We start from the raw sequence: 15,662 nt of genomic DNA, 5'->3' as shown, positions 1-15,662 counted from the left end.
CTGCCCAAGCCCCCTTCGCTCCCAGGAGACATCAATGGTAATTAGGAACATAAATACCACCAGGGCCTGGCTGGATTTTGGTAATTAGGTACAGGATTTACCCTGGGTACTGCTTTCAGATGAGAATTAGGAGTCTTTTGCTCTGATATTTAACGAGTCTCAGTTTCCCAGCCCACCTGGTGCCACATGCAGCAGTGAAAGAGAGCCTTTCTTCCCAGTCTGGGGAACTTTGGGCTGCTGGGGAGCCTGGCATGCACCAGAGAAACGGGGAAGCAGGGCACAGTCATCGTACCTGGGTGCGTCCTATGGCAATGCTCTTCTTCTCCAGATCCAGCGCCTGGAACAGCTCCTCGATAGCCTGTGGAGAAGGGGCACATCATGGGACTGCTCAGGAAACACCCACACCCTGCTATGAGCTGCTGAAGTGGGGTGCAGAGACCCCCAGTCCTCAGGAGCACCCAGTAAGGGTTCATCCAGCTCTGTCCTCCTTTCCTCCTCCCCTTGCCAAAGCCCAGCTGCCCATAGCCAAGTCCCAGTGCAAGGACTTTCCTCCCCCGACGCTTTCAGCAGGATGGAGAGTACAGATCTGCAGCTGCAGGCAAGACTTTTCTCCTTCTGCTGCTATCCCTGGTCTGGCAGAGCCTTGGTGCACGGCAGGAGGTGACACAGGGGACAGTGCCTGTCCCAGCACCATCCTCCATGCCCACCTCACTGACAGCTCATCCCACGGAGCCAAAAACAGGGGGAAGGGCTGAGCTCTTCCCTGAGCCCACCAGCACAGCACAGAACTCCTGGAGGATTCAAGCAAGGAGAAGCCTAAACTCAATTACTCCAAGCTTTGTAGCAGCCAGCAACACCAGCCATTCCCCCGGGGCAGCCACGCTGTCTGGACGGATGGGTGGCTTGACAGCCCCAGGGCTACAGAAATTTTAACAAAATCCGCTGCTAATATCTCACTCCACACAACATCATCCAGCAGCCTCACACAGCTCCTCCCCAAAGGGCAAATCCACAGAAGGAATATTCCACCACGGGCCCAGGAGCAGCAGAATCGCACCCCTGGCCTCACCAGTGCAATGAGGGGATGGAGAACAGCAGGGAATGAGGATATGGATCACAGAGCCTGAAACACCGTGCCAGGGTGAGGAAGCACCAGTGCTGTGGCTGTTCTGGTGGCACTGCTGGGACTGGTGTAGGGTTGTGCAGCCCCATCCCAGCACAAGCACAGGGCCAGCTCTTGCTGCACTGTCCCCTCACAGCTGACAAGCCTCTCACCTGCTCTGGGTTAACGCCATGTCCTGGGAAGCATTTCCCAGCTAACAAACCCTCGTGGCAGCAAGCTCCGGGGAGGATGGGATTTTCCAAATCCCCTGCTTACATGCTGCTGACAAGGCACCCTCTGCCTCTGACAGCATTTCATAGCAATATTGACCTTTCCCAATTGTCAGACTTGTCTTATTAAATCCCGAGGTCTTAACTGCCTTTGCCCATGCTGGCTGCAGTTTGCACAACACAGCACGTGCCCAGCTTTAATTCAGCTGCTCTCAGCTCTTCGTGGCTCATCCATAGCCTTATTCCAGGCATGGCTTTGCCCTGGTTTTGCTACAGATTTACTAGGAAACAAATAAAACTGGCACAGGTCCAGATTCCTTCCTGAGCTCTTTTGGCTTTCACCATCATGGGGTGAGGTGAGGTGAGGAGTCACCCTGGGCTGCAGGTGATGCCCAGACCACAGAAGATTCCACAGTGGAATCTCTTTTGGGTCTCTGGGAATGTTGCCTGGCTTGTCCTCAGTCCCAGGTTTTGGGTGAGCCAGGGAGAGGGACTGTTCTGCTGGGCCAACAGTAACACCCACATCCTGCCCTCAGTTGGTGCCCTGTCCTGCTGGGATAGCTCTGGCATCATCCCAGCCCCACTGGGGGTCTCAGCTCGTGCCCCCCAGCCCAGCACACACCTTGCTCTCATCTGGCACCTCGTAGGCAGAGCTGTGCCTCTTCATCACCTCCGGAGCCAGCACCTGGAAGCGTCTGCGGAACTGGGTGAGGAGCAGTCGATCCGAGTACCCTGGGGGCACACAGGGGTGTTGGGGGCTGCACCAGCCCCAGAGCACTGGCACGCTGGGGAGGGACCTGCTGGGCCATCCTGTGCACAGCAAAGGCCACTGGGGGTGGAGGGGACATGGGGAGCTGCCATGAGAGAGAAAGCCCTGCAGTGAGGGCAGGGAGAGGGCACTGAGATGAGTTTGAGGTGGCCAGATGCCAGCCCAGCACCTCGTGTCACACAGGACATGTCCCTGGGACTCCTGCACAGCTCCCTCTCCCCATGGCGTGGGCCGTGGTTGTGGCCACAGAGCTCAGGCATGAGAGGGTCTCAGAACCCCTGCAAAGAGCAGGAATAAAAATTGAAGAGAATTTCTGAATGGGGAATTTCAGAAGGAGGGGATTCCTTGCCTGCTGGTGAGACACAGGTAATGAGCAAAGGCTGGAAGGGGCAGGGAGCAGCAGGTGGGTTGGGCATGGGCCAGGGCAGGGTCTGGACATACCAACACGGTGGAGGCGCAGGGCATCCAGGAGCTGGGTCCCCTCCAGCTGTGTCCTCAGGGCCACCACATCCAGCTGTGGGGCTGCGTCCGGCGGCGCCGGGGGCCGAGGAACTGGCCCTTCCTGGCCCATCCCTGGCAGGAGGCAGTGGACAAAGTGCAGCTGGGACCGTCGGAGAAGGTTGGTGAGGGCATCCTGGAGGGCAGCAGAGGTCAGAGGGGATGGAGGGGACAAAGGGTCAGCACGTGCTGGCAGTGGGAGATGCTCCCTGTGCACCTGCAGGGTGTCTGGGCAGGTGGAGGAGTCAGCTCCGAGTTGGGAACAGCATCAGTCAGAGGGGTGAATGCAGGTGGTGAGCAGGACCCTTCCTCCTAATGCCCCATGTGTTCAGGTGATGGCCAGAAAATTCACCAGGATTCATAATCATGGAATGGCTTGGATTGCAAGGATTAAAGATCAACGTGGTTGAGGGATGCTGGGGAGGGGGTTTGCCAGGGAAGACCCCAAAACGGGCTGGTCATGGAATCAGTAGAGCCTGAGCCTCATCTCCCCAAGAGAGCTGGGACACTTAATTCAGTGTGAGAGCAGCAGGAGCCTGGCACATGCCCAGCAGCGAGGGCCGGTTACTGTCTGAGCACTTAAGAGGATTAAAGCAGCAATGTGTTTGTGTAATCTGAGTGTGATCTGAGTGTGATATGTGTGTGATCTGTGTGTGATCCGTGTGTGATCTGTGTGATGTGTGTGATCTGTGTGTGATCTGTGTATGATCTGTATATGATCTGTGTGTGATCTGAGTGTGATATGTGTGTGATCCATGCGTGTGATCTGTGTGTGATCTGTACATGATCCATGTGTGACCCATGTGTGATCCGTGTGTGATCCATGTGTGTGATCCATGTGTGATCCATGTGTGACCCATGTGTGATCGGTCTGTGATCCGTCTGTGATTCATGTGTGATCCATGCCTGATCTTGCCAGGGTGGCTCTCCCTGTGTGACAGTCTGGCTGGCCAGGCCAGCGCAGCACTCCCGATGGCCACAGCCGCAGTGGGGACAGGTCAGTGCTGGGTGTGATCTCCGGGCTGAGGGAGTGCTCCCAAGGCAGGGTCCCAGCCTGGGGTCCCGGTGCTCTGTGCCACAACCTCACACCCCCCGCCCCGCAGCCACAGCCTCCCGGTGCCGGCACTCACCGCCTGCAGCTTGATCTGGGCACACACCGACCTCTTCCTCAGGGCGGCGAAGCTGCTGGCGAAGGTTTTCCTGAGGCAGGCGTTGCGGTGCAGGGCGGCCTGGGAGCGGCCCTCCAGGCCGGCCAGGCCGCGGCAGGACAGCGGAGCCCCGGCCCGCGGCCTCAGCAGCTCCCGAACCGCGGGCCTGCCGGGACACGGACACACACACACACACACACACACACACACACACACACCCACACACACACACCCACACACACACACCCACACACACACACACACACACACACACACACACCCACACACATACACCCACACACACACCCACACACCCACACCCACACACACACACAGAGACACACACACACACACACACACACACAGAGACACACACACACACACACACACACAGGGCCCGCTCAGCTTCCCAGCTTCACACCCAGAGCCCCAGATTCCAAACTGGTGCCGCTCTGTGGAGTGGAGCGGGATGCTGGGACCCCCCTACCCACTCCATCCTCTCTGGTCTAAGCATGGAGCTGGTCGCTGCTGTTAAAGCTTCGCTAGGTTGAAGCCCAAACCAAATGAGCCAGGAGTATGCAAGCGGAAGGTTAAAATCCCCCTGTGTGCACAGACACCTGCAGCACTTCAGTTCCCTTTCAGTTCCAATTTAGTTTGCAAGGCTGCTCAAAGCAGTGGGAAAACCTGGGCAGCTGCTGGTGAAGCCTCACAGCTCTGACCTGTGCTGGACCCCCATGGGCAGGGACACCTTCCACCAGCCCAGGCTGCTCCAAGCCCTGTCTGACCTGGCCTTGGACACCTTCCAGCAGCCCAGGCTGCTCCAAGCCCTGTCTGACCTGGCCTTGGACACCTTCCACCAGCCCAGGCTGCTCCAAGCCCTGTCTGACCTGGCCTTGGACACCTTCCACCAGCCCAGGCTGCTCCAAGCCCTGTCTGACCTGGCCTTGGACAATTCCAGGCACGGGACAGCCACAGCTTCTCTGTGCCAGGGCCTCACCACCCTCACAGCCAGGAAATTCTCCCCAGAATCCCACCTAACACTGTCCTTTGGCAGTGGGAAACCATTCCCCCTAGTTCACACAAGGGATGCTCCACACCAGCCTCTGTCTCTGGAGCTGGGCCATCCTCAACCCCATCCCACGGGCACAGGGGTCCCCTGCGGCACTGTGGCACCTCGTGGCACTTACACTGTGGAATTCTGCAGCACCTGGATGGCATTCTGGGCCGAGAGGTTGAACTTGGCCTTGCTGACCCAGCCCGTGAGGTCGTAGCGCACGGGGGCCGTGCCCAGCTGGTGGCAGATCTCGAAGTGCAGCGTCTGCTCACACCTGCGCAGGTGCCCTGTGGCGGTGACAGCACCCCAGGAACAGCCCAGAGAAAAGCCCAGTGAGGGGTTTATCATCTGCATCTCCCAAACTCCCAAAGCCAAATGTTGCTGCCAGAGGCTGGGCAGCCAAGCCGAGCCGAACTCACCCTCCTGGTCTGGTCCCTTGGTGGCGAAGTAGGAGCAGAGGCGCTCGAAGGCAGTGCCATCCCCGGAGCCTGGGATCAGCACCTCCTCATCCAGGATCCACAGCAGCCCCCGGCGAGCGGCCCCGGCGCTGCCCGGGAGCACCTGCGGCTGCCGAGGGACACGAGGGCTCCAGCCACAGCCACGCCATCCTGCTCTGCTCCCTCCAGCCTGCTCCCACCGCCCAGCTGTGCCCCCTACCCCAGAGCAGACCCTCCCCACATCACCCTCAGCAGTGACAGTGTCCCAGAGGAGCTCATCACCCCAGGCTGGAAGGGGTGATGGAGAGCTTGATCAGGGAGGGCCCTTGTATTTTAAACAGCCAAAAAGGTCCTGGTGGATGCTGTGCCCCACCCCTGTAACAGCTCAGATTGTTCTGGGATGCTCCATAAGGTCCAACTCTGCCTCTGGAGCCCTCACTGCTCAGAGCAGCAGGATGCAGAGGGGACAGGGTACCTGGGAGCAGCTCAGGTCAATGATGGACAGCGTGGCCATTGGAGAGCGCTCTGGAAGATCAAAAGACACCTCAACATTTTCCTGGAAAACATCATTTAAAAGTTTGTTTCAGTCATGGGATGGCATCTGGAAGTCTTCATCACTAGGGAAGGGCACATCTATCCTTACTCGATGATGTGTGTGTTAAAGCCTAGGAATTCAGCTATTTTCCCCAGGCTAGAGGCATTATGGTAACTCCTTCAAGCCTATAATAAGTTCATCTCTGCCTGTAGGTTTCTCAGCAGCTTATTTCTGCAATAATTTATCATTTTCCTTTCTATTTGCTATTATTCATCACCTGAGGAAAAAGTCAGCTGTGCCAAGAGAAAGGCACAAATTCTCCTGAGCTGGAGCAAGTATGTAATAGAATTCCAGAATGGTTTGGGTTGGGAGGGACCTTAAAATCATCTCATCCCAACCCCCCTGCCATGGCAGCTTCCACAGAGATGCCAAGAGAGCATCTCTGCCACATCAGAAATAGCCAAGAGGATTCAGAACTGAGGCAGGGGGTGACAAGAGAGGCAGGTCCATGCAGGATCCCCCCAAGTTCTGCTGCAGCCCTCCCAGTAAAGCCCATGAGGTACTCACTCACACCAGAGCACGACACAGGGACCCTTGGGGACAAAGGCAGCCCCACTCCCAGGTGCTGGGAGCTGCTCCCAGCCCCTGCTCCTCACCTCTCTGTACCTCTCCATCTCCCTCAGGAAGGTTTTCTCGTAGAAGAGTCCCTGCAGCCTCTCCTGGACGTAGTTGTGGCACAGCTCCTCGAAGGTGGCCGCCCGCTCACTCCGCTGCTGCCGTGGGCTCTGGAAGCCAGGGCTGTCCACCACGGCGATGGAGGCCATGGAAAGGTGCTGGGAGGAGAAGGACCTGGGGAGAGCCGCACACACCACCAGGATTTATCCACGGGCAGCAGAGTGCCAGCCAGGCCCTCGCGGTGCCCGTGACACAGGGGCGCGGGACACGAGCGTGCCAAGTGCCAGTGCCGTCCCCACATAAAGTTTGTCACACAACTCCCTGTTTTCCCAGCAGGAATCTGTCACCTGCTCCATGCCCTGGAGAAGGGGCTGCCACCCCCAGCCCCAGTGCCCAGCAGCTCTTTGGTACCTGTTGATGAGCGAGACCACGGCAGCAAAGAGCTCCTCGTAGAGCCCCGAGGCCATTCCCTGCACGCACTCCGCTCCCGTCATCTTCGGCTCTGGCACGGGGAAGGGGAGAGCAGGACACAGGGAAGGGAAGAACAGGCAATGTGGTTATTTCCAGCCAAGTTCAGCCTGCTCAGAGCTGAGGTGGGACCCAAGATTCCCTGGATTGTGGCTCAGGAGAACCCACATGACTTCACAGCATCGCTCCTGCACATCTCCTCTCCTGCCTTCAGTTCCTCTCCTGCCCCACATGGGTTTATTGCCATGTCAAAGGTCACTTCCTCAGGCTCTTGCTTCTACCATTTTATTATTTTTTTTTAAGTTTATTTTAGTTATTTTAAAGATAACTTACAGGGCCTAGCTGGAATTCCACTGCTGAGCATCGTGGAATCATCAAGGTTGGAAAAGACCTCCAAGATCATCAAGTCCAACTTTTAAGGAGTGTGGGAGGGTTGACCTGAAATCCAGGCAACATCTCACCCTCCCACCTCACACATGCTGGAGCTGCCTCCACAAATTAGATCCCTACAATAATTTAAGGTTTATGGTGGCTCAGCAGCACAATCCCTGATCCAGATCTCCTTGCAGGTGCTCAGAGCACAAGACCAGCTCAGCTCTGATTCTGGAGTTGGGGAATTTCCCCCATTTTTCCAGGCAGAGCTCTCACAGCACTTGAGCCACATCACTTATCTGAATTCACCTGATTTCACGTGTCCCTAAGGAGGGTCAGGCAGGGGCAGCGAGGAGAGCAGAGGGCAGCGACGCGACAGAGCACAGTTAATGATTGTATTAATATTAACACACCTAAATGGGATTCACAGCCTAAGAAGAACAAGACAGTTTCCCTCACCATTCCCTCTCCCTCTGGAAATAAAGAGAAAATGGGGTATCCCGGTACCTGGCTGGCTCTCCTCTGCTTGGGGCTGGCCCCGGGCTGTCACCTGTGCCAGGATGTGCCTCAGGTGGTGCTTGAAGACGGCAGTGCTGAGCTCCTCCACATCACAGCCCAGCACCTCGGCAGCACGGCTGGCACTCTCAAACCTCAGGAACTGCTTCCTGCCAACTGGGGAGAGGCACAGGGGGGCTCAGCCAGGGCCAGCCCTGCCTCAGCATCACCAAAACGCTCCCGCGCCCTCCCTCGCGCACCCCCAAAATCAAAATGGTCCAAGGCGAGCCGGGGAGCAGGCGAGCCACACGGCATCAGTGTTTCAGGCTCTTGAGCCGAGCAAAGCAGCAGATGTGCTGGTGGGAGCTGATGGGATTAGGAAGCAATCCCTCGAAATCCGGGATCACCTTTCAGGGTCCCCGCAGGGTTTGCTGTCCCTCCAGCCGGGAGCAGCAGTTCCTCCCCACCAGCACACATCGCTCACATCTGGTGATAACGACTCCAGCTTAATGATTAAAATCAATAGGGGAGTAATCTGCAGGATTAATCCTTTTACAAACCCAGAGCAGAAAGGTGCCCTGGAGGCAGGAGGTCGGCACAGCTCAGAAACACGGAGGGTGAGCACAAATGGGAGCAGCCAAAGTCACCCAGACACCTCAGGGTGGCACTTTTGGGTGGTAGATGAGGAGCTTGCAGCTAAAATGGGCCCTTAAAACACAGCTGGTGGCTGGTGGCAGGGGAGAGGGTGTGGGATGGAGAGTGAGAGGAGGCCACATCCTGAGAAGCTCCATGGGGCACCCACTCCTGGCCGAGGGGATGCACAAAGCAGGGCTGGAGGGCTGGGAGTGCTTCACAGCACACCGATGAGAGTCAACCCCCTTCTCCCTTCCCCTTTGATCCTTTCCCAGTATTTTCTATGCTGACTGAAGGACTCCAACATCAAGGGCTGTGCTGGAGCAGGCAGAGGAATTGCCTCAACACTCTAGGCTTTGATTTATTCTGTTTTCACTTGTTCCTATCTGAGTTAGCTGGACAGAGGCTGATTCTTGTCAGACACAAAAGCTCTGCCTGCCAGGCAGTTGGAGGGGCTGGAAGGCCAGGGCTGCACAGAGCTGTCTGGCATCCCACAGTGCCCTCTCCTGCATCCCACACTGCCCTCTCCAGCATCCCACACTGCCCTCTCCAGCATCCCTGGGACAAACAAGAGGGTCCACTCAGCCCTGGCACCATTTTACCCTCCATAATCTATAACCAGCAGCAGCTCCCCATGGCTCTCCTGAGTGTGATGTGACCATGGAAAATTCGCTGACTTTAACACCTGAAGGGAATGACTTCGACCCAGGTAATATTTAAGAGAAGCAGAAGGAAAACACTGGGTCAGCACTCACAGGGGCAGCTCAGCCTCTCTTGCTGCAGCCCCAGCCCATTTCCAAACTGCTCAGTGCCCGATTTCCTGGTGATGCCACAGGGGTGGACCACAGCAGCCCCCATGCAGCTCAAGAACTCACCCTGGGCTATTGCTGGTGGTCTCACTGACCCCAAAATTCCCCCCTAGCTGTCTGGGTGCTCCTGTCCCTCCTGCTGCCCCTGAACTCTTCGGGGTTTGGGGCAGCTCAGTGTTCTCCACCTGAGCAGCAGGTTCCAGCCCTCCTGCCCTGTGGTTTTCCTCCATCCAAAGGAGTTCACCAGGCTGTATTTGCAGCGGCCTCGCTGTGCCAGGGGGTTTGGAGTGACTCCTGACACATCTGTGGCAGCACCAGGAGGGTTGGAATGGCAGCCACCTCCATTACAGGAGCGTGCTGGGAAGGCCAGAGGGAGCTGGGAGCCACAATGCTTTATTCTGATATCAGCCAGCAAAAGGACAGCATGGGAGCGAGCCACACGCCAGCCCCGCTGCGCCCCAAACCTCCCTTCTGCTTACAGGGGCAGCAAATAAATTAAACCAGGGGATTTTCTGCAGCCCACAAAGGGACTGGAGCACTCAGGTGAATGGTGCCCAGGGTGCCCCGCTGGCCTCCAGCTGCCAGGCTGCTTTCCTAATAAAAGAGCTGCTCTAATACGTTTCAAAGGCAGCAGGAAGGGCTGACACCGGGAGAAAGCAGAACGAGCTTTTGAAATTCAACCTTTTCTTCTCAGCGTTTTTATAGCTGTAAATGCATTTTCCACCCCCAGCCAGGGAGAGGTGGTGCTGTTCCCTCCTGGTTTATTCCTGCACAAACTGAATGGGTGAGGAGAGAAAGGAGGAAGGTGCCTTTAGCCCACACCGGGGCTCATTTTACACGTGCCAGGGCTGTGGCTGTGGATGGGGATGGAGGAGGCGCCCGGCTGAGCTCCTGAATGCCCTGGAAAAGCAGTGCCGAGGCTCCCTTCAGCGAGATTTCAAGGAGAGGATTTGGAATACACAACATCAAAGGGCATGAAAGGGGAAGGGAAGAGATGGCTATCGGGAGACAGGTTTAACCACATTAAAAGGGTCGTCGCCCCCACTGAGACTTTGGCTCCACCCGGCTTTGATCCATTTTTTATCCATATTTCCTTTCATTTCTCGCCTTTTGTTGACACACGGTGGGGGAATCAATACCAGAGTGAGCGACACTGAGACATGCTCTGCTTGTTAATCCCACACCAGAGTGTGCTCGGAGCTGCAGCCCTGCCTGGATCCGCTACTCCCGTTCCTGATCAAAGAATGGAGCAGGATTTGTTGGATACAGCATTCCATTCCCTCCCAGACTGATTTACAGAGGGCTCAGGGCAGAATGGGCAGGAAGTCTGAGCAAAGCAAAACTCCCCATGACCATCCCTCCGCTTGCCCTTGAGCTGGGCACTCCCAAACTGAGACACGTCTCCAAAATCTGCTCTGCTGGAAACACACAGGGCAGAAGGACTTTCAAATTTTTTTGGCCAAGAGCCTTATGACCCTCATCAGCCTGAGAGCACAGGGTCATCTATAAAAGCTGGAAGGGCATTAAGGTAGATGGAGACGAGGAAAGAGAACACCAGAAAGAAGGAGAAAAGAGAACTCACTGTAAGTCCTGACAGCATCTATCCTTTTAAAATAATTAATGAATGATTAATGGCATAAATTACCATAAGATGTGTTATGGCGTGTTGCAGAGACATTTATAAATGTCTGTGGCTTAGTTTATGGAAGTCTTTATGCAGCCCTCACAAATTGAAGTGTGTAAATCAATGTGGCTGCCTCTAAAATGGGTTAGAGCATGTCCTAAAATCATTTGTAAGGGATAAGGCAATTTCTGCTCGTCCATATTAACAAAGTCTCTATAAATACAATCTTCATCCAGACTCAGCCTATTATAATTCAGTTACTGTGGTAGACACTCAAGAGATGATGAAATTAGTGCTACCCAAAGCTGTCCCTTCATGGTGTCACTGGGGACAACGTGCCAACAAAGGAGTCACCTACCCCAGTCCTTCATGAGGAGCTGGCATGAGGTGACACCCAGCACACCCAGCCACATGTGGCAAGGACAGACCTGCTCCAGAAGCCCCCACGGAGCAGGACACCAACATCCCACATCCCACCACAGAGGAAGAGCAAGGAAGAACTTGGAGCCACCACAAACAGAGCAGCCTTGGGATGGGCATCATCCCTGCACACCCCCAAACACTGATCCCTGCCAGGACACGCTCCTCCCCGCTCCAAGCACAGAGACAAGGAGCAGAGGCAGGATTCCCCTCACCTTTGCAGGCTCCAGCAGCTCCCAGGTGGTAGATTCCAGCCAGGATGCGCCACACGGCCGCCTGCTCCTCTGCGGTGATGCCCAGCGTGCCCATGGCAGCCCGGAGCTGGGAGAAGGCCACCGCAGCTCTCTGCTTGTCCTCGGGCTGCAGGGGGACAGAGCCAGAGGATGTCACTGCCTCTGCTGGGCACTGTGCCCGACAGGAGAGTAAAACCATCAGGACAGCAAGGAAACACAGCAAGGCACCCTCAGAAAATTGGGACCAAGTGGAGAAGCCACTGGCAGGTTCCTCTGGTGCCCGGTGTTAGGAGCAAGCTGGGTACATCACCTTGTCATACAGTTCCCACTTCATGAGTGTCTACAGAGCAGCAGCTGGGGATGGATGTTTTATATCATGGAATCATCAGGTGCTTTGGGTTGGAAGGGACCTTAAAGCTCGTGTCCTTCCAAGCCCCTGCCGTGGCAGGGACACCTTCCACAGCCCAGGTTGCCCATCCAGCCCTGTCCCCTCACTCCTCACCAAACACACCTGCCCAGAGCTGAGCAGCTCCTGGCCACCAGCAGGACCTCACCTGCCACCTCCCACCACGGACACCCCCTCCTGCAGTCCCTGAGCTGGGGCTGCTCTGTGGGGCCAGCAGCCAGCTCCAGCAGGCAGCACCCCACCTCAGCAGGGACCAGGGAAAAACCTCCATGCTGGGATGGCAAAGCCCCAGAAATCAGAGCTCTGACAGGAGGGTAAAACCCCACCTCTGAACCCAGGTTTGCTGCACCAGCAAGGTGAGGACCTCTCTGTGCCCTCCCTGGAGCTGCTGCTCCAGCAGCCAATTCCTTTGGATGCTGAAGTGGAGCAGGAGCTTCCTAATGAAGATGGAATATTGGATTCATCAATAGATGATGTAACTGCAAATTGCTGCAATTCATCCCAGTGCTTTGGCTCGTGGACAATCTGCTGGGGCTCTGCAGACAGCTCAGACTAATGAGGGGCTGGAGGTGGGAATCAGCTGTGGAGCTTTAACCCCTAAAATTCACATTCTGGGCTACCCAAAGGATGCTCTTGCTGCTGGGAGTTGCTGCAGCAGGGGAATATCAGGGGTAGGTGATGCTGGAGCGGCAGGATCTGGTCCCAAGGTGCCTGTGGCATGTGTGAAACCCAAGCAGACATCCCAGGCAGGGCAGCCCCTGTGCAGCTCCCCTGTGGCTGTCAGAGGGGTGCTGGGGGGGCTGTTTGGGCAGATCCTTCTTCACATCCCAATATTCCCTTCCTCCCCTCCAGGCTCCCAGTACAGTGGCATCATCACGAGTCACCCAGCAACCAGGGACTCCAAGCCATCCTCAGTGGGCACAAGACTCCAGCATGTCCCTCTCCCTACCTTTGTGAAAGGTTTGATCCCAAAGGAATTGCTCTCAGCCACCTGGTGCAGGTGCAGCATCGTCCTGGGAGTAGTCACAAAAAACGAGAGTCAGGCTCCCTCCTTGCCTGCCCTCAGCACCCCCAGCCACCTTCACAGCACCACCTGAGGGACCTGGAAGGGACAGGCCACCACAGCACTGCCCCACACAGGGACATGAGCTGCTGCCCCAGGAGCCTTCTCCTGGGGACACAGCCTGGGGAGAACCAGAAGTGACAGGGAAAGGGATCTCTGTCTCATTTATCACCCCAATTTCAGCTTTAGTGGAGGGGCAAAAACCAGGAAATGGCCTCACTTCATAGAAAATCTCTGTATGTGCAGAAAGATCTCTGCAGCCCCATTAATGCAATTACTCTCACAATCTCTTGGGGTGTCTCTATCAGGAGGTCTCAAAACCCCATTGCTGGAGGGAATTTGGGTATAAAGCATGGGGAATCCTCACACCCACCTCTCTGCCACATCCAGCCCTGCCAGCAGCAGTGGGAAGATGTTGAAGCTGCTCTCTCCTTCAGGCTGCTGGGCAACACGGGCCCTCTCCAGCAGCAATGTCTGGGGAGGGAAAAGGGGTCAGGGAGATGGGGAGATGCTCCTGGGAGCTGCCAAGGAGGGGCTGGATCTCTCCTTGCAGGGTTTGGGGGCTGCTCCTCCCACCCAGGGCTGTGCAAGCAAGAGCTGAATCATGATCCAGGCATCAAGGGGCAGCACTTCAGCGTGTGAAAGCAACACCCACGGTCCCTGTGAGCTTCCAGAGGTCTGGGCAGTGCCATGGCCCCAGCAAAGATGCTGCAGGATTGGGATAAGTCATTGCCTGGGCTCAAGACGAGCCCAGCTCAGCTCCAACCTTGCCAAAGGTGTTCAGCACTGGAGCCAGCAGTGAATCTGCAGAGCAGGGGGTCCCCATCCCATGGACATGCCAGGATGGTTCTGGTGGCACTAATGGGGACAGTGCCACTCCTGCACAAGGACAGCTGCACAGGGCCACCAGCTCCCCGTGGGTGCCCTGGGCAGAGCAGGGACAGCAGTGGGAAGCCCTGGTGCTCCCCAGGAGCTGACAAGGCTCCAGCCTTCTCCTTCCTCAGACAAGGCCCAGGAGCACGGGCAGCTCTGATTAAAGAGCCTTTGATAAGAGCCCTGACGGTGATAAAAGCCCTCTGAGACTCAGCTCCAGGCGGCCGTGAGGTGCTACTAATGAAATGTTAAATTATACATTTCCTCATCACCATTTCATCCCGGCACTGCTCCGAGCTCGTGGGGACAGGCTGGGGGACCCTGCCATGCTGCTGGCAGAGCTTCTGCTCAGGGGCTGGTTGGGTTTAGGAGGAGCAGGGAGCAGAGCAGGGAGCCGAGCATCGCTCCTCATTCCCAGCCTGGCAGCACAGGGGTGGCTCATCCCCACCCAAGCATTTCCAGCCCTGCCATCTCACAGGTGACAGGTACCTGGAGGTGAGCGGCAGTGACCTGGCCAGTGGCACTGAAATCCAGCGACAGGACCATGGAGAAGCGCGTGGAGCTGCTGCTGTGGCTGGTGGTCACCGACCCGAAGGCTCCCAGGACCGTGAACATCGCCTGGATCTTCTCCACTGCAAAACCACCATCAGAGCCCCCTGAGCCGCCCTGCAGCTCTGGAGGAGGTGTCACCTCCTGCCTCACCTCTGCCTGCTCCTGCCGGGGTCTGTCCCAGCACTGGGGAGCTGGCTGGGCATGGGGTCAGTGTCCCACACCGACAGGAAAAGGATGTGCCAGCCTGCCCAGACCGTCACAGACTGTCCCTGAACCCTTTGCAAGAGCACAGTGTACCCAAGAGAGCTCCGAAATCCAGCCCTGCCCTCTGAAGCCGCTGCCGACCGAGCAGCAGCCCGGTAACCCGAGCGGGTGGGAAAGCGCTGCCCCAAGCACTGGGGTCATCCCAGTAATTCCCAGTAATTCCCTGCCGCTGTTTATCAAAGCAGCGAATCTGCTGAGCCTGGGACGGGGACATGGCACTCGCGGCCACACCGGCTGCTCAGGAGCCACCCCAGAGGGCAGAGATCAGGACAGGATTGGTGTGTCTGTGTGCCCCGAGCCTGCACAGGCTGTGTGTGCTGCCTCTGCCCAGCACCGAGCAGCTGCTGCCATCCCTGGGACCCTGCCCATACCTGGGACCCTGCCCATACCTGAGACCCTGCCCATCCCTGGGACCCTGCCCATCCCTGAGACCCCTGCCCATCCCCGGGACCCTGCCCCTACCTGAGACCCGGCCCTCCAGGCTGCCTGCCATGCCCACCAGGTACTCCAGAGCGCTCTGGCAGCACCGGGTCCTGCCGGCCCCGCTGTGCCCCAGGGGCACAATGGCCTGGTCCTGCCGCTGCATCAGCAGATTCCTGTAGGCTCTGTGTGCCAGCGAGCAGATGTGCGGGGGAAGGTTATCCCGCTTCCCCCTGGGAACCTGCGGGCAGGGAGAGAGTGACAGAGCACATCCCAAACAGACTTCTCATGGAGAAAATCCTGAAGATATTCACACTCAGGGTGAAGATTTCTCCCCAGGGTGCAGAACCTCCCGTGACTGAGTCCTCAGAGCACCCCCAGCCCCAAGACCAAGCACCCCCAGAGCATTCCTGGCCATCAGAATCTCCGGAGCATCAGCCTCCAAAACATGCCCGATCCCGAGTGTCCCCAGAGCATCCCAAGTCCCAGATGTCTCCAGAGTATTCCCGGTCCCAAATGTCCCCTGAGCATCCCCGGTCCCAAATGTCCCCTGAGCATCCCCGGTCCCAAATGTGCCTTGAG

General features: G+C 57.0%; 1 protein-coding gene across 2 annotated transcripts in view; it reads right to left on the bottom strand.

The window, feature by feature from the left end:
* MYO18B (myosin XVIIIB) overlaps nt 1-15,662 on the bottom strand; it is a 52,981-nt gene that overhangs the window by 32,986 nt on the left and 4,333 nt on the right. For both annotated transcript variants that reach the window (XM_086855905.1, XM_086855904.1), the window contains exons 8-22: nt 15,123-15,321; nt 14,334-14,476; nt 13,345-13,445; nt 12,858-12,921; nt 11,485-11,629; nt 7,796-7,960; nt 6,860-6,950; nt 6,430-6,622; nt 5,714-5,794; nt 5,221-5,368; nt 4,935-5,088; nt 3,730-3,913; nt 2,543-2,735; nt 1,955-2,064; nt 293-358 (exon numbers count right to left, since the gene is read on the bottom strand). In XM_086855905.1, the coding sequence (XP_086712031.1) occupies nt 293-358; nt 1,955-2,064; nt 2,543-2,735; nt 3,730-3,913; nt 4,935-5,088; nt 5,221-5,368; nt 5,714-5,794; nt 6,430-6,622; nt 6,860-6,950; nt 7,796-7,960; nt 11,485-11,629; nt 12,858-12,921; nt 13,345-13,445; nt 14,334-14,476; nt 15,123-15,321 (2,037 nt within the window). The remainder of the gene's footprint in view (nt 1-292; nt 359-1,954; nt 2,065-2,542; nt 2,736-3,729; nt 3,914-4,934; nt 5,089-5,220; nt 5,369-5,713; nt 5,795-6,429; nt 6,623-6,859; nt 6,951-7,795; nt 7,961-11,484; nt 11,630-12,857; nt 12,922-13,344; nt 13,446-14,333; nt 14,477-15,122; nt 15,322-15,662) is intronic.

Source organism: Cyanistes caeruleus, chromosome 18 (assembly GCF_971803275.1).
Source record: "Cyanistes caeruleus chromosome 18, bCyaCae1.hap1.1, whole genome shotgun sequence".
In the NCBI taxonomy this organism is placed as follows: Eukaryota; Metazoa; Chordata; class Aves; order Passeriformes; family Paridae; genus Cyanistes; species Cyanistes caeruleus.
This window is presented reverse-complemented; position numbering and strand designations above follow the sequence as displayed.